The 24,424-nt window shown below is 28.8% G+C and overlaps 2 protein-coding genes across 7 annotated transcripts in view; one reads left to right on the forward strand and one right to left on the reverse strand.

Moving 5' to 3' along the window:
• The first annotated feature begins 3,326 nt into the window (after positions 1-3,326).
• LOC107455205 (uncharacterized) lies at positions 3,327-12,830 on the forward strand. Its single transcript, XM_016072703.4, has 3 exons — positions 3,327-3,553; positions 8,550-8,782; positions 10,776-12,830. The coding sequence occupies exons 1-3, from the start codon at positions 3,512-3,514 to the stop codon at positions 11,455-11,457; spliced, it is 957 nt and encodes a 318-aa protein (XP_015928189.2). The 5' UTR covers positions 3,327-3,511; the 3' UTR covers positions 11,458-12,830.
• LOC107455203 (tight junction protein 1) overlaps positions 12,820-24,424 on the reverse strand; it is a 383,960-nt gene continuing 372,355 nt past the window's right edge. For all 6 annotated transcript variants that reach the window (XM_071177703.2, XM_071177697.2, XM_071177706.2 and 3 more), the window contains 10 exons: positions 23,865-23,931; positions 22,536-22,694; positions 21,058-21,153; positions 20,869-20,963; positions 19,692-19,876; positions 18,825-18,878; positions 17,317-17,781; positions 16,381-16,589; positions 14,083-14,226; positions 12,820-13,275 (listed from right to left, as the gene is read on the reverse strand). In XM_071177703.2, coding sequence (XP_071033804.2) covers positions 13,178-13,275; positions 14,083-14,226; positions 16,381-16,589; positions 17,317-17,781; positions 18,825-18,878; positions 19,692-19,876; positions 20,869-20,963; positions 21,058-21,153; positions 22,536-22,694; positions 23,865-23,931 — 1,572 coding nt within the window. In that variant the 3' untranslated portion in view covers positions 12,820-13,177. The remainder of the gene's footprint in view (positions 13,276-14,082; positions 14,227-16,380; positions 16,590-17,316; positions 17,782-18,824; positions 18,879-19,691; positions 19,877-20,868; positions 20,964-21,057; positions 21,154-22,535; positions 22,695-23,864; positions 23,932-24,424) is intronic.

Raw genomic sequence — 24,424 nt, forward strand, 5'->3', positions numbered from 1 at the left:
ATAAACTTTTAATGTTACATCTTCATATTTTTTAAATTAAAAAGAAAAAGGTCGGAAAATATTATACCAGGTTAAAAATTTTATAATATATATTAATATAAATTACACATTTGACAACAAATACATTTTATAACATATTTTTTAACATCTTAACGAATTTGCCCTTGTCTGACAATAGCGAAAGTTACCGGCAAATTTGCACATGACCATGTCTTACACGGGCAATCTTGTATCTCGCGTTATTTCATTTCTAATACCCGTCTGAGATCCGTTTTAGTAAAAATGGATTGGCTAGATCTTACATGAGGCCGTGGGCCGCAATTGAAAACACTAGTCAAATGGCGGGCCGCAACTTTATCATCATTTTATATAAGACTCTTTAATCTTTGAAAGACTATTGAATATTACTGTCAGATTTTTATCAAGTTGTACAAAACAAAAGTATAGAATTACAAGTAATAATAAATATTTTCTTGGATGCAAAACATTTTTTTGTACCGCTGGTATGTTCAATTTCACAGAAACGAAAAAAATTAGGGTTTTTTTAAGGAAGGAAAGTATTTTAAACCCATATAGATTTTTTACGAAAATTGTCCGCAAAAAAATTACAACTAATATATTTAAGTTCACGGGCCACAAAAATGGCTTCGCGGGCCGCCAGTTGGTAACCACTGGGCTAGATTATAGTTACATTTATTTACCATAGATGACATCACTCTGCACTTTAACCTGTTAGGAATTCCTTGTTATAAAGCAGTTGTTTGGTATGGAAAAGGTAATATATCCATATTTATTGCGAAAAGTAAACAGTTAACCATAAATTAATTTTTATTAAGTGTTTTTGTAACTTGTTTTGAAAAAGTTATCCGATAATGAGTGACTCTGATGGTTTTGAATATGCCAATTTATCAGAAAGTTTTAGCGATGAAAGTGATAATTTCTTGAGTTGATTTAATTTGGATTTTAATATTTTGAAATTCGAAATGGACCTGTGATCGAATTGTTTAAACTTTGTCCGTGCGGTAGTTTTTTTATTTATAACTTTTACACCAAACCACATTTCCTTATCACCTTCCTTATATGTTCATTTTCTGTCCCAAAAAAATTCGATCAGTTACTACCAGTTTTTCCGAAAAAAAACTCGTGCGATAAGGGGTTGAAAAAAATATTTCTAAACTTTTTATAATTTAATGAGTTGTGTAACTCCGAAGTCAATGAAGGCCTAAGACGAAAATCATTTAAGTATGGAAAATGTCCCCAGAATTACCGTGTGTTTGCCATAAATAAAAGATTCCCTTAGAACCTTGTGGTTTTATCGTTTTCTCTTTCAATAAGAATATAAAATAACAACAACAACAAAACAAAAACTAAAAAAAAAAAAAAAAGAACTCTCATAAAATTGCAAGCTCCTAAAATCGCTCGAAAAAAGCTTTTTTATCAATTTTATTCAGATTAATAACTATTATTAATTTTATTCAGATTAATAATTATTATAAATTTTATTCATAATAATAATTACTATTAATTTTATTCATGATAATAATTATTATATATATAGAGAGAGAGTTTTACTTAGTTACAAATATAGTTTTCAATTCTTGAATCCCAATTTGGGATTTTGATTATTTCGTTCCTTAAAATGTCATTGTATATTATTATTAATATTTAGTATTAAAATGTTTTAATGCTAGAATTGGGGGCCAAGATAGCCTAATTGGCAGGGCACTGGACTCACGTTCGGGAGAACTGGAGTTCGAATCCAGCCGGCCAGAGACTCCCCGTGTGGTGGCTGGTGCACGTTAAATCTGTCGAGTCTCGAAGTCTTCCATGTTCCCATAACAAATTATACATCTGTGGGCACTGAATTGGAGATTGATCGTTCTCTGGTTCAAGTCAAAATAACGATTTTTGGATGAACGGACGTATAAATGGATCCATCTTATAAACGGGTGTGGCAGAAGTCGAATTCTTGGCCATAGATGGCGCCACTGTAAAGCAAGAACAATCGCACCCCTTGCCTTAATAGCCTACAACAACAGCACTAGAATTTAATAAATTTGAAAGCTTTGAAATTGAATTGCCGTTTAGACGTATAAGAATAAGCATATTTATGATTAATATTATTACAGACGGTTAATTTTATTCACATTTTTGCAACTATAAAACTATCGACACATATTTCACTAGCTAAAAAATGTCAACTGTATCAAATTTGGGATACATATTTTAGATATATTAATAATAAACGAAAAAAAATAATGTAACAAATTTAATATAAAAAACACTTTCAAAACATAAATGTAAATATTCTTAAATTTAACTTACTAGAAATTCCGAGGATTCAAGCGTAATATAAATAAAAATAATTAATCATTTCGATGTCTAGTATTTTTAGTTTAATTTTTAATAGCAAAAATTAAACATGTTTTTATGTATGGATAATTCAAGTTAAAGTAAGTTAAAATCATTTTACGGCATTAAATTTTTCAGTTATGTCAAAAATTGGAAACATTGGTTTTAAATAGCAAATATTGCTATAAACAATCTAAAGTACAAATAATCCAAGTTAAAACAAATTAAAAACTTTTGCTTTTGAGCTATTACCTAGTTTTAGTTTCATTAAAAATAACACATTAACTATTAATTACAAATATTGCTCAAAGCAGCTTAAAATACAATTTAAAATAAGTTAATTTAAGTTAAAATAAGTATAAAATTGCTGATTAAAAAGCTTTATGAATTTAGTTAGATAAAAAGTTGGAAACATTAATTTTGATTGCAAATATTATTAAAGGCAACTTAAAGTACGGATAATGCAAATTAAAATTAATTGAAAATTGTTCATTTCGAAGAATAATATTTCAGTTATACTAGAAATTGGAAACATCAATTTTTTACTGTTAAATTTTCTTAAAATTTCTCACAAAACTATTTTTATACTGATTGAATGCAACAACAACGCAGATAATTTTTAACGAAAATCTTTCTTTTTAAATTTATCCAAAATATTAGAAAATGTGTGAATATATATATATATATATATATATATATATATATATATATATATATATATATATATATATATATATATATATATATATATATATATATATATATATGTATATATAACTCACAAAAAGATAACACAATTTTAAAGCAAGGAATAAAAAATTTTCCGTTGCTAATCTCAACTGTAGCATTTGTATTTTTAGCCACATTTCGCAATCAATTCTAATTAATTAACCGTTTAATTCTTCAACGGAAAAAAGAAATGGTTTCAATAACCTTGAAATTACACTTTCCGAAAGACTGATAAGAGAGAGGCTACTAGAAAAAGCTCATTTCAATAAGGAACACCTTGAAATACTCAATCCGGATTTTCAAGTCTAATCCTTGGCGCATCACTTTCGCCTTCCGTGCATTTTTATATTTGGAACTTATTTTATCTTTCAACATACCTTCTTGTTGAGGGGACAAATAGGGGAGCATTCCCCAGACATTTATTTGAAAAATGGGAAACTCTTGTGAACTTAGTCGTTACCGACGAATTGAGGTAAGAAGAAATTCTTTTTTAAGCCAATAATTAAGATCAAGGCATTTAGCATAAATGCATTTTGTTTTGTATTTCTTGATTGTTTTTTTTTCCTTAATGATGCATCATTTATGTTTTTTTTAGGTAATTTTTCTCTTTTTTTCCTCATTTTGATACTTTTTGTTTTAAATTTTGCTTGTAAATTTCTTTTTTTGTAAATTAGTGTGTAAAATTTTTCTTTAATATTTTGTCATTTTAAATATCCTTACATATAAGTGTTGGATGTTGGATAGAGTTTTTCAAGCTGTGAAAATTCGCTGTAAAACAATAAGCTATATTTTGTAGCGTAAATAATTACAAGTGGTTAAAGAAAAAGACTATGAACCAGAATTTGATTTCACTAAATTAGTACCAATATAAATTTTATTTAAATTTTATAGGACTCAATATGAAAGGAGGATGTATAATATTAATATACAAACTAAATCATATTTTTTAAAAAGAAATCATACATAAGGAATTTAAAAAGGAAAAAGTTAATTACCATATCTTTGAACATATCTTTGAACAAAACAGCAACTAACATATTGAACATTTGGCAGGACATAAAAAGAAGGGGTGAATAATGAACAGAAAAAGAAGGGGTCAGTATCGTTCCCGTAACAGGTGTTCCAAAAACAAGGATGGATGGAAATCCTCTTAATTTTAACTCTCTATCTTAAGCATAAAAAAGATAATTAAATAAAATTTTGAATTAAAATATATATTAATTTAAATAAGTTAAATTAAAACTTATATTAAGTTGCGATACAACATTTTATTCGAGACATTTGTATACCAAATTTTAGATTGTTGTATAATTTATTTAAACAAAAAAAGTTTCATTGTCATAATAATGAATCAGTATGTCTTTCATAATCCCAAACGATAAATTTAATTCCATCTCTAAGTGATTTCTATAACAACAATCAAGCTTTAAAAAAAGTTTACATATTGAATTTTTTATTAATTATTTCACTTTTATTTATTTATTAAAATGTTCAAATAAAAATTTAAATCTTCGGAATGCTTAGCGGATCATTTAAAATGATACAAATGATAATTATATTTCTTTAATTAGTGTGATAAAGTTCTGACTGTGATAATTTTACAGAAATAAAAGTCCTATATTTTTTAGAATCTTATAAGGAAAAGAGTTTTTCAATTTTTTGGTTAATGGGGCCTGTTTAAGAAGTGAATTATCCTCCTTCCCAATGTAAAAAAGAAAAAATTTTTGAATAATGAAAAAAATAAAAAATTTTTATTTAATTTTGAAAAAATAGGTTTTTTCAATTTATGTTATCAAATTAGCACAGTTTAATCATTGACAAGCTCTTAATGAAACACAATTTCTTTTTCCGTTTACTAACATTATTCTAATTGTATTCATAAAATATAAAATTTGAAAAAAAAAAGTCTTAATTAATCAAACTGCACAATCAATTTAAAAACAGTTAGCAACTAACATATTGAAAACAGACCGTTATTTTGGTAGCATGATATTTTCGAAATAGCTTCAATTCTCAAAATCTGACCGTTGTTATATATGCATACCCTCCAACTTATGAGGATTTTGAAAATAATTCTTTCTAGTTGTAGCGAACCAAAGTAGAAATTTTTAAAGCAAATGGATCTCTCATAAAACTTTTATCAGAACTTAAGAATCTAGCCATATGGCCTGCACTTTTATAAGTAATAGTGGACAAGTTACGCTAAAATTAATTTTTTTTAAATAGAAAGACATTAATTTTGCTACCGTCTGAAAAGAAGATTTCTGAAACTACGGAAATTCCGTAGCAGTTGGAGGGTATGTATATGTTACAATATTTAACTAACTACTCAATCAAATACCGGCAATCAGCTTGCTATTTAGAAAGATCGTGATAAACGATTTCTTTCAAGATTGCTTCACGCAGAAGGAAAAAAAAAATTTAAATCACGATTCTACCAGGTCAAGGTCGAAAATCACTTTGGAATTAGAAGTCGCATGAAGGTCACTTAAAATCATCAACAAATTTATTTTATTTTTTCGTGATATTTTTAATACTTTTAATTGTTTGAAACATTTTCGAATAGTAAGTCATGTTTGGAATGTGCATTATTATTATTCGAATGCACTTTCTTATTCTTATTGCATAGTCGGATAATTCTGATAAAATATTTTGTACTTATGCGCATATCTTTTGTCATTTACATTGCAGAATATGGCACATGACTGTTTTTGTCAATGGATGCTCAGCCATTTTCGGATATGAGAACCAAAAACCATGTTGACTCTAACATGAAGTTGTAATCATAAAAATGTAAAGCGTATTTAGATATGATTTAGCAGTACGTAATACGGATGACTCACTAATGTGTAACTCAGTGGCGTACGCAAGGGGGGGGGTAGTATTTATTGTAACCCATCTTGTACAATTTCTCTTAACAATTAGAGTATTAAAAGCCATTTTTTGGTGAGGGGAAATATTTTTCTATTATTTCCTTAAAATTTAATTTTGTTATTTCAAGGGGAAAAAACGAGCTGCATAAAAAATTTTTAACAAAATTTAAATAAAGCCTTTTTGGGATCCTTTACAATTGCAAAATAACAAGACTATTATAAACAAATTATAACAACTAATGGGCTACGCAGTCTTATATGGTTTGCTTCGAAAACCGAAACTTAGGTACATTGCAAATGCACAAAATTCTAAGAATTCAAAACAATCATTCAAATCCATATATAACAACTTTTTTTAAAAAAAAATTACATCTTTTTAGTAAATACTAAGTCATTAAAATAAATTTGAATTCAAATAAAGACTCATTGACTGAGACTCATTTTTCAATGAATAACTAATAACAATAATAAAACAAATAAATTCATAAAATATAAATTCGTGAAAAAAAGGGTTTTCGTCAAAATACTAAAATAGAGATCTATCGACAAAGACTACTCACTTCTGCCTAGCTTAATAGTATGAGATTGACGCAGCTGAATTGTTATTTCAATTTCCCTTTTTAAAAGCGCTATATGTTGAGCCATCTCAGCTAGATTTGGCATGTGACATTTTTAACAGCAATCATTGGTCGATTTTCTAGCGTTGCCATTCGGGGAGTTGTAATGAGGCATTTTTTTGTCGCCATGTAAGTGAAATATATATATAGATTACTTTATTGGTACCCAAAAGAAAGAAAAAAATTTATTCATTTTAATTTTAGAGATTAACTTTAACACCAGAAGTTAACTTTTACTGTAATTCAGGAAACAGAATTTGATACAAATACATAATCAGATAAATATGATAGTTGATGTTGAGGTTGGTTACAATCTGATACTTTCTATGCATAAGCTTAGCTTGTTCAACAACTTACTGTAAAAGAAAGCATGGCAATTAGAAAAATAAAAAAATGCTTTACGGATGTTGTGATGGAAATCACTGGGACTTCACGAAAATTCTCACCGTTCGAAAAAAAATTCTGTTATTCGATAAATCTAGATGATAATCCAATTTCCGAATACGGTACGAATGAAAGTAGAAATCTTTCGCAATGTAAGCAACAACAACAAAAAATTGAAAACTATATGACCTATTTCATTTAAATTGTATTCAATATTCCATATTTTAACTCTTTCACTGCTACAGACAAGATAATTCGTCTCCCAAGAATATTCGCTGTGAGCTTTTGTTGTATCAGTGAGTATTGTTACTGATTGCAATTAATCAACTAAATAAACAGATTATAAAGAAAATTTGCGTTTTATTTCAATTTTAGAGCTGCCAGGGGAAACTCTCAGCGCAGAGACTGAAGCAAAGACCATTGCCACGATGGAAGTGTTAAATATATTTAGAAAATTTTATACCTTGCAAATGGATGACTCTGCAAGTGACGCCATCGTAGGTAAATCGTGACATTCGTCAATTCAGAAGCCAATCAGGTTTAGCACACGTACGTGAAGTCGCTTACAGGTATCCAAATAAATCTGATTTAAATCACATGGTTATGCATAATCACTTCACTTTTAGAGTTGCAAGTGCCCAATGGGATACTTGTACGGAAAGTTGTGTGGGTAGCTCAATCCTGATTAATTACTGAAACGGGAATTTGTTTACGTTACGTTAGCAATTGTTCTTTTCATTCTATTTCGAGTAAACCAAGCCTGCCTAATTTCAATTCTCTTAAGTGACTTCTATATTCTTTCACAAAGATTTCAATTATTTTACTATATATTTCTTACTTAACACAAAGACAGCCATGTATGCATCTAAATTGCTGGGTACACAAACAAAAATATATCATAGTTACAATAAAATACTTAAGCAAATAATAATTCTTAAGCAAAGTAAAAGATGTAGACGAGAAAGAATTATATTTCAACGAATTCGATGTCGATACAGCGCTGTATTTAATTTACTTCACGTTAATTAGCATTCTAACTTATGTGGAGAAACTTAGCTCAAATTTAACACGCCATTTTGTTATATAAACGATTAATTGGTGCTGACTTCCATGGTCACATGTGTGGGTATCCACGGTTCCTTCTTCTTAAAGTGCAAATAGCCAATTCCAAAACATTTTGATCATTATTAAATTTCAAAATTACAAAAAAAAAATTCTTTCTGGATTATTTTTATTGGCGATCGAAACAGGTGATAGATGGCACACAGCGGAACTCTCTAGTTATGGCAACACTTCTCGTGTTTTCATCCTCAGCGTGTGGATAGTCATAGGAGAAGAAAGTACATTGGTTTCGTCTTAATTAAAAAATTTTAAGAATTTTTTGATTAAGATGAAACTAATTTAAGAACAGATTAGTTTCGTCTTTAAGACGAACATATTTTAAGAACAGACTAAAAAAATTTAATTTAGAAAACTGTATGGAACTCAAAACTGCATTAAAAATAGTTCTTAAAGAAAGTATCGCGGAAATTTTAATAGAAGTGCAAATCAAATTCATTCCCAATAATGTTTATGAAACCATATTTTATTTCAGGATCATCGACATTTTAGGCTGAAGCCCACTCATAAAGCTCTTATCATCTGGCATGTTCTAGCAGTCTGGTACTACTTCAATATAGCCGTCTGTGAATCTACTTCAGTTGTGGACAAATTCCAATTGGTTGATTTGACTCACGTGTTTGATAATACAACTCTTTATTGGGTGACAGAACCATCTCTTGTCCTCAACGTCACATATAATGGAACTCTTCCAGACAAAGACATTTGGTAAGTTTTCACCTTAACTATACGATATGTGTTATTTCTTTTTATCTATATTGAGAGCAGTGAAACCTAATGCTAGAATTATATTTTTTTAAGTATAAGTAAAGTATGAATTTTAAAAAAATGGCGTTATATCTTGAATAACTTTTCACTTAACAATTGGATTTTACATACTAAGATGATAGCTTTGTTCGAAGGCAAAATGCATAAAAAAATATCGATTACTTCTTATTTTACGAAGATTCCACAGGCGATCACAGACCATCTCTTCCATAAACATATATCCTGGAAATATATATCTATTTTATCCGCATGCTCTGTTTTGGTAGCCAGACGACCTGCACGCGAAGTTGAGCACTTTACGGTAGAACAGTTTAACGGGAACTGATGCACTTATTCCCTACGCAGGCTGATCAAAGTGGTCATCCATCCGCTTTCTTAACGCATCCAGGGATGCTTGTCTTCGGTGTTCTACTGGGAACCGTGTCTTAGCGTTCAGTCCACTTCGGGACAAATTTCACCGATAAATTGAAATTATATGAATTACTATCCTCATGTGGCAACCAGGTGGTTCCGTATTACGAACGAACCGCTTCGCAGTTTTACAGCTACATTGTCCTTCATATTCATGAATTCAACGCTTGCACCGTACTTTCGACAGCATTGCTCTGACTTCTCAGCATTAGTATTTCAGTGTAATAAGATAAGACGGTGGCTGTTCGGTCCACCTGCATGAACTCTCCACTTCGTTTAATAGCACAAAAGCCGGAAACGGTTATGCTACGTCAAACACTTAGTAGTAATTGGAGGGAACATGTTATTTAGCATTAATCACTGCAATTTAGCATGTCAATTGGACTAATTAATGCGATGATTGCCTAATACTGAACCAAAGCTTTTTTTTTTAAAATTTATCCTTGCAATTTGACAAGGAACACATGAATTATTATGATTCAAATTTGAGAAATTTAATTTGATTAAAAAAATATTATTTCACACTTCTATCAGTTAAGGTGATTGTCCTTAATAATCTCAATAATTATAAAATATCGAAAGGTAACTTTTTTTTATTGTAGTAAGCCACACGGGGTCGATTTTCAGACATCTCGGTAAAAACACATTATTTAGTAATACTTTCAACTATGCTAATTACCCCAATAATTACAAAATATCGAAATGAAACTTTTTAAGTAAATCCCTTCATCCGATAAGGAACACGTAGTCGAAATATGAGACTTCTAAATTCGAGGTAAACTAAAGCGTGTTATTTAGCATTATTTTTACTTAGACTAATTACCCAAAAAATTACGAAAAATCGAAATGAAACTATTTATTCTATTTATCTCATAAAGAACACATGTTCCAAATTTTAGTTTTTCTTATTTCTTACAGATATTTTGGTGTTCTTCTTAAAAATATAGCACTGAGTGAGTGACCCATTTTTTCAATCTATGGCTAAATTCAATCCCAGTGATTATAATTTTTTTCTTCTAAAAGGGTTAAAAGGAAGGGAAGAATGTAATAAGAATTCACTATCTCAACCCTTGAATACGCCATCTGGGAAGAAGACCGGTTCCATGTCTTGACCGTCCCCTTCCCTGTCCTCCTCTTCTCAGTTGTATAGGAATGAACTACGATATTTTTCCTTTTCTTAATATTTTTCGTATTTATTGTCAAAAATTTTTTTTAAATTTCGACGACACTTTCTTTAAGAACTATCTTCAATGTAGTATTTAGTTCCATATAGTTTTCTAATTTAAAAGTTTTAATCCTGTTGAAAATCAAGACAGAAACTAACGCACTTACTTCTCCTACGACTCTCCACGCGCTAAGGTGAAAGTTTGGGAAGTGTTGCCATAGGTAGAGAGTTTTACTCTACGCCACCTGTAGCCCATTTCGATCGCCAATATAGCGTGGAGAATATTTTGTATTCTATGCATGTCAAGATTATTGTTTAGAGAACACTTTGCAAATTATATAAATGCATTCTTTCCAGGTACCAGAAGGATCAAATATATGGTGCCACGCATGGTGGAACCCACATGGACGCTCCCTGTCACTTCGCAAAGGGACGCTGGTGCGTATCTGATATACCTCTGGAGCGACTGGTTGTCCCAGCCGTAGTAGTAGACGTAAGCCAAGAAGTCAATTCTGATTCACATTTAACGAAGGACCTGCTACTGGCATGGGAAGATATTCATGGCCAAATACCTGACAATAGTCTCCTGCTTGTCTATACCGGATGGTCAAAGTATTGGCCAGATCGTCTGAATTACACTGGAACGGAAGAAAAAAATATCTCTGCGCTAAAATTTCCTTCCATTAAGGCAGAAGCAGCGGAATGGTTAGTCGCCAAACGAAAGGTTGTTGGCGTCGGAATAGACACGATGTCGGTAGACATTCCAAATGAAAGACCGTCAACTCATGTTGCTTTGATGACGAACAATATTTATGGGCTTGAAAACGTGAATAATTTGGACCAGTTGCCACCAACCGGTGCAATGGTATACGTCATGCCGATGAAGCTCAAATCGGCAAGTGGTGCTCCATGTCGTCTACTCGCTCAAATTCCAAATGGAATGTTTAACGGTGGAAATTTTAATGGGTTACCAGGAATGAGTATATATCTGATTATTTTCATTGCTACAAGTTACTATTACAGGTTTTCCAATAGATAGTTCTAGTTATGTCTTCAAATTGTGTAAAATAGAACTTCAAGAAACGAAGATTATAAACACTATCTTAAAAAGCTTCGATTCATATCATTTTTCTCTCTCCACAGTAAAAAGATCATAGAAATACATTGTCACATGAGCTTTGCTCACGGAGGAGCGGACATTTATACATTTTAATCTTATCTTCTTATTTGTTTTGCTAATATTTTTTGTTTTGACATTTTTTTCGGGTTTTCTTAATTAACTTTTTCCGTATTTGGTGCAGAGGTTTCTTGGGTCGATGGGAAAGGTTTTTATAGTCTCTCCTAAAGGTTTTCTCCAACACAAAGTTTGTGAAAAAAATTCTGTACCTCCCAAAAGTGGTCATAAATAGAGGTCGTTACATAGAGGTGGTCTTTCCTGGAGGTTTCACTGTACATACAACATACATTATATGTATACTTTTACGACATACATAAGTATACTTTTTTCCCGATGTAATTGAGTTCTTTACCTTCAAAACATAGGAGGAAGCCAACATCAGGAAAATGATTTCTCCTTTATTTAGACAAATAAGCAGTCGAAAGTTTGGGCTCTCTAACATTATTTTTTGTGTACTTTGCTATATCATATCACGAGGATATTTTGTAAAAGAGATTGAAAAATTTTCAAACACTAGTATAAAATTTGTTTATCCAAGGAGTTTATCTCCTTCAAAAATAATTGTATGAATATTTATTATTAATTTACTTAATACTTTTTACATCACTTTAAAGAATGCATATTTAAATGATGAAATACAAAATTTTAACAAAATCAACCAAACAGTTTCTTAGTTATTCAATTTAACTAGTTATTAAAGTTATACTAGTTATTTAGTTATTAAAGTTTTACATTTAAAATTTGATTTCTCCAGAACTACAAGACGGCTTTGGTTCAAACTTTGTATTTTATCATTTAAAATTGTATACTTTAAAATGATTTTTAAAATTTACAAACCTTACAATTCGAAATTTTTTGGACAAGTATTAGAAAAAGTAATCATTACAAGTTATTTTTTTAAAGGAAATCTTTGGATAAATGAATTTTATACTTTCTACTGCTATAGCTTTCTATTAATAATGTATTTTCAAAAAACAATTGTTGAATATAACCCTCCAAGAATTGAGCTACTGAGTAAAATTGAACAGAAATTTCCTTGCTACAATTGAACAGAAATTTACTCTCCAATTGAACAACATGGGGAACACAGTATTTTGATGCAGGGAAGCTTTCAGTTGAAAGTTCAGAAAAAGACAATGCTCAGAGGGTTAAACCTAACCTGTTTTTCTAAAAAAAACAATAATTGTGAATTTATACGCAGAAAAATAAACTTTCACAATGATCTATGTTTTAAAGAATTAACTTTATTAGAACATATATTTTTATATACAATAAAAATACTTAAACACAAAATGTAAAAAAAAGAAGCTTATATTTCAAACAACATTTAAAATTAGGACAGAAACAGAAATAAAAATTAAAAAATCTGAAAATTAATAAAAGCATTTAAATAACATAGAGTTTTAAAGTTTGATAATATTAATTTAATAGTAGTATATATAAATAACAATTTATCATTTATATAACAATTAGTTTTGTCATATTTCTCTTTAATTCATGTAGCTATTCTCATAAAAAATCTTTGGCAAAGTTCTTGCTTTACTTTACATATTTATTATTTTTATAAATGTACAATAATTTGTTAAAAATGATCTACTAGAACGGACACATAATCATTTTCTACACGGCTAGAAGTCATGCCATCTCTGCTTTCCAAATTTTGCCACTCTGCAGGCTCACCTGAAAAGAACATTCAAATCAGAATAAGATAAAATAATAACCTGTCTCAGCATGTTAGATGCTGTTTAAATGCTCTGGAAGCACATTAAGAGGAGGAGGTATTTGAGAATTGCTTTTTTTTGGAGAGAGGAGGGGTATAACAGGGGTGATTGTGAGTTCCAGTCAAAATTCCGGAAAATTTCTTGAGATTTAAAAAAAAAAAAAAAAAAAAACAGTTTAAATTGAAAAACATTTAAATAAGGTTTTTTTTCTCCCTTTTCTCAATATTTCTTAGTTTATTTAAAATATATTTAAAATTTTACACATACCTATGATGACCTGGAGAAGTAATTAAAATTTACAAATAATGTCCTTCTTTCTTAAGTTTATGATTATAACAACTATTAACTGATAAAAAATGAATATTAATCATGAATCTAAGCTTATAAAGTATCTCTCTGGTTCTCCCTTACAAACAAATAAAATAAACTGTGTTTTTAAGTTCCACCTTTGAAAATTTGATTTCCAGAAACTTCTGTGATCAATGATTTTTTGAAACGTCTGGACCTTTGATCTCCGGAAACTTCCGGATCACTGTCAACGAAAAATCCGGAAATCCGTACTTTTTCCGGAGCACAATCAGCCCTGGGTATAAGCAATTGTTAGGTAAGACATTAAGTTCCTCTTGTTTTCACAATTTCTTAAAAAATAAAAATATAAGAAAAAATAACAGGTGTGTGATGGTAACAGGTGAAAATAACAGGTGATAGCCATTACCTATTTCCTAGGTTTTAAAAAACAATGGAAGAAAAACAGGTTATTTCTTACCATTTGCAGTATCACTTGATTTTAGAGCAAAAGACCAACTATCTGGACTTATTGAGGCACAATGGGGCAGCCTTAATTCAATTGGAATATTGAATTTAAGACCGTGTGGACCGCACATCACTAAGGGGCTCAGTAAAGTCTCTCCTGTAAATAAATAAATATATTTGATATTCGAATGAAATAAAATTAGTATTAAATTTTAATATAAAAACTTGCAAATGAACCTACATCTAAATTATTACACAGTAATCATTTTAATTATCATAAAGAGAACGACACGGAGAAATGTTCTAGAAAAAGTTAAGGCCCACTTCAGGTTGTGATGATACATTAAAAAATTTACTATAACGAATTTAAAAAAATTCATAGTGCTGTTTCGACTTTTGATTTTTATAACAATTGCCTTGCAGAAGACGGTTGATTGGACAACTATTGATTTTTCTTTAAAAAATTTTGAAGAATTGGAAAAAAAATACTTAATTTTTTTCATATTTCCTATATCAGTGTAAAAGGCTGGGAGTGTTGGGATACATCTTATCAAAGCATCTGAACAAAAAGAAAAACAACACTCGCATCAGAAGCTTAGCAAAAACATAGCTAAAGTATTTATTTTATTTTCCTAACAAAATTCCAACACCTCAAATAGCAAAAAGTTCTCTAGCTAGAAACTGTGTCAGCTCTCTGCATATTAGCTCCACACACTAGTACATCACTGGGAATCTAGCAGAGGCATGTTCTGAAAACTCTTCTCTAAGTAGGGCACGGAAGTAAAGTAACAATACAGTGAAGCAGGAACAAGATAACCCGACCAAGTGACCACAGTATTCAATAAAACTATATAAACTGCAAACCGAAACTTGCATTAATATTAACAACAAAAATTGCATAAAATAAACAACAAAAATTTAATTAAAATGAATACCAAAAATTTTATTAAAATGAATACCAAAAATTTTATTAAAATGAATACCAAAAATTTTATTAAAATGAATAACAAAAATTTTTTAAAAATGAATAACAAAAATTTTATTAAAATGAATAACAAAAATTTCATTAAAATGAATAACAAATTATTTTTTTAAATGAAAAACAAAAATTTTATTAAAATAAACTGAAAACCATTCATGTTAAACTTTCAAGACATGCAAATTCCTGAATATTAGAAAGCATAGCAATCCAAGACTCTTCCATTTAGGGACATACGGAAAGTAAAAGGATAATCTCGAACATAAATAAAGCATAAACATCAGTAGATTGGAGGAGTTGATGCTGTCAATAAAAGAAATGTAAGGTCATTTCCCCCCCTTTTTTATTTACTTTATCACTCTCAATTACAATTAAAATATGTTAGGTTTTATTTAAAGAGATAAATTGTTTTGAGAACATGAGATTTGGACTACCTGCATTATTACTATTTCAATTGTTTATTTTGTCAAAAATTTCTGGATTATTCTAAATATTCTAATTTTATTGATGTCACTAGCTCTTTTAGTCACTATACTTAAAAAACTTTTTTTAATGTCTGAAAATAAGAATGAGTCATGACTTTATACAGTATAACCCTGCTATAATGAAAACATGGTAGTAATGAACATTTTTAGTAGTTCTGACCAAACTGTTATTTAATGATTCATATTTCATATGCTTAAGTGGATTATTAAGACATTGGTAAATTGTTTATAGTAGACTCAAATCCCCATTTTGCAGGCATTTAAATAAATGTAACAAAATTTTAAGTCAATATAAATTCAATTATATATGAATGATACAATAGAACTGTATCCAGGTGGTATAACATATGTGTTTTCAAAAGTAAAAGCATATTCTTCAAAAATATCGAAAACAAAAAAGATAAAAATTAAAGAAATTCCAAAAAAGACAAATTGAAAAAGGAACATTTAAAAAAAAATTGTAATAGAGAGACAAGCACTTTGTTGTTAGGAGATTATTTTGAGTACTACTTAATTTTCTAATTCAAAAATTTTTTCAAGAGGAAATTGGCTGTAAGGAGACTATGTCGTAGAGAGATTCAATATATCGCATTAATTAAGAAATTATAACATATTATGTACTGTTGCAATCACTTTTTCTAACAATGCTAAAAATATATTTTTTATATATTTTGGATACAGTGAAGTATCGCTTATAGTGAACTCATTTCTAGGCCCACAAACAGTTCACTATAGCTGGGTTGGACTGTGAATATCCTTGATTTCTGTTTACGTTTTGAGTCAAAATTTCATTCTTACAGAACAAAAGCATTATAGAGAGGTAACTGAAACTGCATTAAAGAAATACCTTTGTCCTTGTCAAGTGGTGGCAACATATTAGGATCCTGGCACACTTTAAAATATATTTCATGCCTTTCTCCCTCTGATATGGCGCCAGGTGGTATGAGGATTGTGACACCTGTTTCCCTAGATGTCAGGGTGCCTCCTTCATATCCAAACACTCCCTGTGCAGATGCTATAACGCTATGTCCATCCTCTGTATCCTCATATTTTTTCCTGAAAAACATTACCAAATATAGTAGACAATTTAATACAAAAAAAAAAACAGTGATAACAAACATAATTCAAAAATCATTTACACATAAACATGTTGTGTGTTCCGTGAGGACTAAATGACAACACTTAATAGTCAATTTTTACAAAGATATTGAACAAAAATATGCACGTTAGGGGTTACAAAGTAATATTTAAAAAGAAAAAAAAAAAAAACACTTTGAAACTCTGAAAAATCATTATTGAAGTGAATAAAGAAGGGTTTTAAAATTAAATAATTTGAAGATCAAGCTTAACAGAACTAGGAAGAAACTTTTTCTGTCAATTTTAGTTTCACCTGCATTGATATTTTAAAACTAGAAGTTCATAGTAAAAAGATTTCCTGTAAACCTTTAGATCGAAAAACACAAAGCATAAAATGTTGAAAAATATTTTCAAAAGTATCAAAATGCAAACAAATTATTGCAGGATTACTTCCCCATTAATCCTGCAATTTATTGTTTACACTTTGACATTATGAAAAAAAAATTAGCAATAGTAAATTAAAGTCGGTTTTTCTGAACAGAATCGGCTCTTTAGAAGGAACAGTTGAAGTTTCTTTCATCTTATACCCAATTGTGATGATACTTAAGGGTAGTGGTAAAAATAAAAATTAATTAACACTTAAGTCATATAACTGAAACAAAACTGAAAAGCTTATCATATATTAAAATATATTTCATAAAGCTACCTTAGACCATTTTGATCTTGATGCAAACCATCTGACTTTTTATACAGCTCAAAAGCGCTCCCCCTGTTTTCTCGAGCGGATAGGTCTAGATTGAGTGGAGGTGAGGGAGAAATTTGGGGTCCATTCTTCTGATTGAACATAACATTGCTGTAAGGACGATTAGGATAAGTGCACATGTTTTCTTGACTATAAGAGTGTGCCATGGCAGCATCGGGTGGAATGTCTGCAAGATTATCTTGGAACTGTTTATAAAAAGATGGATCTTTCCTCTTGGGAGGAGGAGGAGGCTTAGAAGGAGATGTGGGATAAGATCTAGAATGATATGGTGAGAGTGGTGTGTGTCCATTTTCTTGAGGGAGGTTGGGTTTGAGAGGAATTTCTGGGGGTCTGTTGGAATCTGCTGTCCAATGTTTACTCTGCAGAAGAGAAGGTTTAGGTGGTGGCACAGGTCGTCCATCAGAAAGTCTGAAAAAGCAAATGTTAAAAATAAATCATAAAGAATTAATTTTCGGAAAGCAAAGCGAATAGCAAAAGAATGTGCCCCCTCAAAAGATTCTTAAGTATACAATTAATTATCAAAAAATAGGGTTAAAAAGCTATGCAAAAATAATAAAATATCCTACAAATTATTCTTAAAAAATCCTTTAAATTATGCTATATAATCCTTTCTAAAAAATCCCGCAAATTATTCCTCTAAAAATGTAATATAATGAATTTAAAGTAGTAAAGTCATTATAATTCGAACACAACTATAAAATACGTATTTAAAGTGTTTGACTGTTAAAGGCCAGTATACAAAATTTGCAATCGAAATTTAAATCCAGTGCCAGTTTTCACATGCATGCATGTAATTGGGTTCGATAAAAATATTAATTCAAACATTCAAGTTGAATTTAGCTTAATATGGTTGCATAAGCCAGAACACAAATAATTATTTATCTTGAAATTAATCCTTGATTGGGTTTAAGAGGCAAGCAGTCAGGTGTGTCCTTTGATAGAAGTTAAAAAACCTTATGTATACATTTTCTTTCTATACAGCAAAAGTGCAATTTTAATGCATTCAGAGCTTATTGTGTGTGTATATACACACAAGAAAATTCCCTACTTGTGTAATCACTCCATAGGAGTTATAACTTTTTATGCATTTGTAAACATTTGATTGTAAAACCACATGGTTTTTAAAATACAACAATTTAAAATTACTTATAACTATATTTTTAGGCCATGAAAATTTAGGTCTAATAAACTTTTAATTTCTAAGAAAGAATTCTCACTTCTAGACTATTTATATATTTTTTAATTACACTGTATATTTTTATTTATTAATAGTCATATTTAACTACATAGTTTTATTTGTTGCACTGAAATTATCCCATAATATTACTTGAATAGCAGTGATAAATTATTTTTAGTATAATTAAAAAATAATATCACTACCTTCTGTCTCAATTATAATACACATTTTCAAATTCTAAAACTAAAGCATAATTAATAGAATAATTTCATACCTAGTTTTTGTAGACTTTACTGGGGGTGGTGGAGGGGGTGGTTTAATGTCATGTCTAAAAAAAAGTAATAAAGTTATAAAAATTTATAACAACTTTATTTAATAAATAAACAAAAAAAAAAGAAGAAATACATAAAACATAAATCTCTGAAAGAAGCTGATCCAGTACAGGTGAGAGAGATATTTAATACTTACAAGTAGCAAAAATAAAGTTTTTTAGGGTTTTTGACAAAGATAGTAAATTGCTTATTTATTTCAAAAAATTTTTTGTAACCCTAATTATTGAATTTTTTTTTCAGTAAAGGTCAAGGAATTATGTAGTGTAGCACAGCTAAAACTTCTCTTTCTAAAGTGATATATCCAACATTTTTAACTTTAGATATGGCAAAACTAAAACGTTTTCTCTTTTTTCTGTTCATTTGACATTAGGTAGCTTTTAAAAAATTTTTTTATCTTTATTTCAGGAAAATCCTAAAAATATATTGGCAATCGAAATGTGCTAAAGGTGGCAGAGAGTCTGTTTTAATTTTCAAACAGATTTAAATTATTTTTAAGTTAAGAAATTATATGGAAAATTAAACTGCATTAAACATAGCTCTTAAAAAATGCCTTGTAGAAATTTTAGAAAATACTTTTTTGAACTAACTGCAAAAAATATCACGGAAGGAGAAAATATCGTAGTTCATTCCCATACAACTGAGAAGAAGGAAAGGAGGAGGCTATAAACATGGAACTGGTCTTTCCCTTATATGGTGTATTCGAGCATTGAAAATATCAAAAATGGTTATTTTAAAACACTATGTACATATTACTCAGAGCATTCGTACATAACTAAATTTACCACTAGCATAAAGAAAATCTATGGTACCTATTTTTCATTTGTGAAAATTTCACACGATCTAAAGTCATGGACTGATATGGGATGGAAGGATTGGGTTGAATTCTTGGAGAGATAGACTCAAAGTCTCGAACTGAAAACTGAGAAGAAGTGTATGGAGGGCTGTTCGGTACTGCAGGAGATTCATCAGGGTATGATGGCCCATTGCTAAAGATCTAAAAGTAAATGAAGTTTAAATGATTAGTAACACTAATCTAAATCAGTGACGTAAGCAGGAATTTTTCACAGCGGTGTCAAAACTAAATATATATAAATGATAGATTTCAGAATTGGGAAAATTTGGCTACTAGTTAGTGGCAAGTTGTAATATTATTAACTGTGGTTTTTTTTTAAAAAACATGTGGACACTTTTCAAAAAATTTCACTTTTTTAACAATTAAAAAAACTGTTGATGTAAGATATTTATTTTGAAACATTTGTCTCCAATCAACTCATAGGTATTTTAAGATAAATAATAATAATAATAAATATGAAACTATTATGAATATTTTATAATATTAAAAAAATTACTTTATTTCACACATGTTTTTAAATGTTTCTTTATTTTTGAAATGAACCTTGTTAATGTTTACTGCATTTTGAGAAATCAGGGGTCTGTCTAGGTTTTTCTGAGAGGTACCTACACTTTGTGAAAATTTAGACATAATTTGTGAAAATTAAAAATTATATTAAGAAACTAACACAAAAATGTGGTAACAAAATACGGATTTATCGTTTCTTATGGGATAAAAAAATAAAATTTTAAGAAAAAGTATTTTGTGAAACTACTGTTTTTCCTAAATTTGAATTTGTGAAAGGTACCGCTAAACGGTAGTAAACTTGGCCTGGACAGACCCCTGGAAATGCTTCAAAAAACTGTCTTACATTAATAATACCAACAGTTCTTTAATTTGTTTAAATTTTTTAAACTTATGAAAATGTAGCCACATGCTTTAAAAAGAGACCACTGTTAAAAAAAAATGCAACTGGACACTGACCATTAAAAAAATTTCCTAATGGTGTTCTATACCATTGAGAGCAAATATTTAATCTATTTGATACTTACTCATAACAAATTCAATATCTTATAGCATACCGAATATTAGTACTTAACTAAATTTAAATTAATGAAACTTTTGAGCAAAGATTAATAGCAGCAGTCACTTACAGTTCTATCTTGAACAGGAGGTAAAATGTCAAAATTTTCCATTGTGTTGATATAATCGTGTGGAACATTCATGTTGACATCAGGAAGATTTGAAGCTGAAAAAGATACATAATTTGATACACAACTTAAAACAATTAAAATATCATTAAAATAAATGCTTTTGAAGCATGTAGGTACATAATGACTTACGGTAGCTATTGGGATCATAGTTAACGCTAGGCTTGCTAGTTCTATCGATTTGAGGAGGTCGAGGATTTAAGCTGCGGGGGCCAGTTTCATACATATCTGTAAGAGAAAAAGCTAAAATTAACTATACAAGAACTTCTATCATGATTTTTTTTTTTTTAAAATCTAAAATAAAGAGGAAAGTCAGCATTATTACCATTTAGCATTTGCACAAATAGGTAACTCATTTACAAATAAACAACTCATTTTATTTTAATACTCTCACTAAAAAAAAAAATACATTTGCTGTAAGGAGAAAAATTGTAGTGAAAATACATTTACTATGAGGAGAAAAATGGCAGTAAAAATACATTTGCTGTAAGGAGAAAAATGGTAGTAAAAATACATTTACTGTGAGGAGAAAAATGGTAGTAAAAAAACATTTACTGTGAGGAGAAAAAGGGTAGTTAAAATAAATTTACTGTGAGGAGAAAAATGGTAATAAAAATACAATTGCTGTAAGGAGAAAAATGGTAGTAAAAATACATTTACAGTGAGGAGAAACATGAGAGTAAAATTATATTTTTTCATAAGAAAAAATATGGAAGTATACTACATTTTCTATGAGGAGAAACATATATTAATGGAAATTCATTTACTGGGAAAAGAAAAATGGAAGTAAAATACATCTTTTATAAGTTTAAACATAGTATAATTATATTTACTGTGAGGTGAAACATAGAAGAAAAATACAATTTTTTTTTAAATAAAAAGTAGACTTTCGGCAGGCTGATTATTATTTTTTTTCTTTGCACTAAAAAAATACTGTCAAAATAGCCAGTTAAAATTAAATAAGAGGTTTTCTAATAACGAAGAAGACTAGTTGGCCGTGTGTAAGGACTATTCACACAAATTACAAATCTAAAGTTAACTTCCCACTTATTTCTGATCAGGTGTTTATGTAATAATGATTATCAATAAAAAGTTAAAATGCAACAATAATTAGAGACACAGAATTTGTTTTTCTAGGGTTGTTATGCCACTTAATTCTGTAAATACTTAGAATTTTATGAAATTTTATCCAAAATTTTTTTTTTAAATAAAAATCTATAAGGAAACAATTAGATAAACAATATGTTATCCAGGGTTGACGTATCCAAATCTATGATTAATTGGGAATTTATGAAATAATATTTTTCTTTGAATCTATATTTTAAGAAAATATTAAGAGACAACAACAATTAGAGACACTCAATTTACTTATATATGTTTGACTCCACACCAACTATAAATCAGGAGTTCATGCAATAATACTTTTGTGTCATGTTCTCTAATAACATGTCATAAGGCAAAAATTTGATACTTGAGAATGTATTTTATATATTCTTTTTGTTGTATTCACATGATTGTAGTCATGTCAATTACACTTTCAGCCATTTTGGACCCTAATGTCATATTTTAACCACTTCCTATTTTAACATGTTTGTCAAGTTAATACTTACTTTTTAATTCATTGCTAATTTGGTTGGCAACTCTCTCACTGGGTGTCAAAGTGGCATAAGGGTCAATTCTTGTTCTTTGTTGTTGGACCCCATAAGTTCCATTGTTGCTATTACTTTTAGAAAGGTGCTGCATGTATTCTTCTTGCTCAACTGGTAGTACTGATAATAAAACAAAAACAGACAATCAACAGTACAACTATGCACATTACTTTAAATAAGTTAAATACAATTACACATACTTAAATACACAATACAATACACATACTTAAATACAAAAAAAAATCATAATATTGATTGTAAAAATGTAAAATATATAAAAAGTAAGATCAGTATTTGATAAAATGAATATATTTATGTAATTTAGTAAAAAAAAATTCTAATTAAGTGTTTTTATATATACCAAATAAGTAAAATATAAATTAATCTTTCATTTAACATATCTTTTAAATTTACTCATGTTAAAAAAAATTTTATAAATAATTTTTTTTAATGAAATATATACTTAGTTTAAAAATTTTAGATATAGCTTGAATATTTACAGTTTTTTTGTAGAAAAATAAAATTGGTGAACATTATTGTGAATTACTGATTACAAATATTTGGTACAAAAGCAGTCACTCAACCTCAAATAATGGATAAAAAAAATAATAAAATAATTAAATTCATAAAATTTGTATTAATTCAATAACAGCAGCTATTAATAGACAATTATAAAAATTTATGGCAAAAAATATACATATGTACTATTATTCGAATTAAAATTTATTATTTCTGTAGTATGCCAGTCACGAGACTAGGCTCATTTTGTAACTGCCAGACAGTAAATTATATTTGTATACAAACAAATTATAAATGCACAAATATAAGTTTCAAAAAATGAAATACATTTTAATGATCATATAAATCAATAAAAAAAATAATAAAATAATTAAATTCATAAAATTTGTATTAATTCAATAACAGCAGCTATTAATAGACAATTATAAAAATTTATGGCAAAAAATATACATATGTACTATTATTCGAATTAAAATTTATTATTTCTGTAGTATGCCAGTCACGAGACTAGGCTCATTTTGTAACTGCCAGACAGTAAATTATATTTGTATACAAACAAATTATAAATGCACAAATATAAGTTTCAAAAAATGAAATACATTTTAATGATCATATAAATCAAAATGCTTTAAGCAAGTGGCAAGCAAACTAAATGTGTATAATCTGGATTAAAGCATACGAAGAAAAAAAAAATCCTAAATAATATAACCAATATGGAAACAATATTTATGCATAAACAAAATATCACCTCAATGTCCCCCATTTTTTTACCTTTTGCTGGAACTGTAAGCATATCATTGGCATTTTTGAAGACAGACTGAAGTGGTATAGCAGTTTCCTGTTCAAAATAAAACAAAGTTATAAGTTTATAAACAAGTTAAATTGCATTACACCATCTATTCATAGCAATTCAATTAAATAATAAATTATAATTATCAACAAATTTCAATTCAAACAAACAATGAATATAATATTGCAACATTGCTGCATAACCTAAATTACTAATACTGATAATAAATGGCTTTAAAACAGATTTGCATCATTGAAATATTGTATTACATATATCATTGAAATAGAGTACAAAATAATTATAAATTATTAATAATTCCAAGAAGAAAAAAAAACTTTTTATACTCTGTTGTAAGTTAAAAAAAGAGCATTGTGGCATAAGTTGCAGAGGATTTAAGTAATCCTCTGCGACTGAATATTGTTCCATTTTATTTCATTACCAAATTATAGAAATATGATTTGAAAATAATATAAAAGCTTTTAAAAGTTAAACACGTCAGATAGAAATTTAACTTGTGCTATCTTTTAGGATATATAGCATA

The sequence above is a fragment of the Parasteatoda tepidariorum genome, chromosome 3 (assembly GCF_982258835.1).
Source record: "Parasteatoda tepidariorum strain Cologne lab strain chromosome 3, Ptep-v5.0, whole genome shotgun sequence".
Taxonomy (NCBI): Eukaryota; Metazoa; Arthropoda; class Arachnida; order Araneae; family Theridiidae; genus Parasteatoda; species Parasteatoda tepidariorum.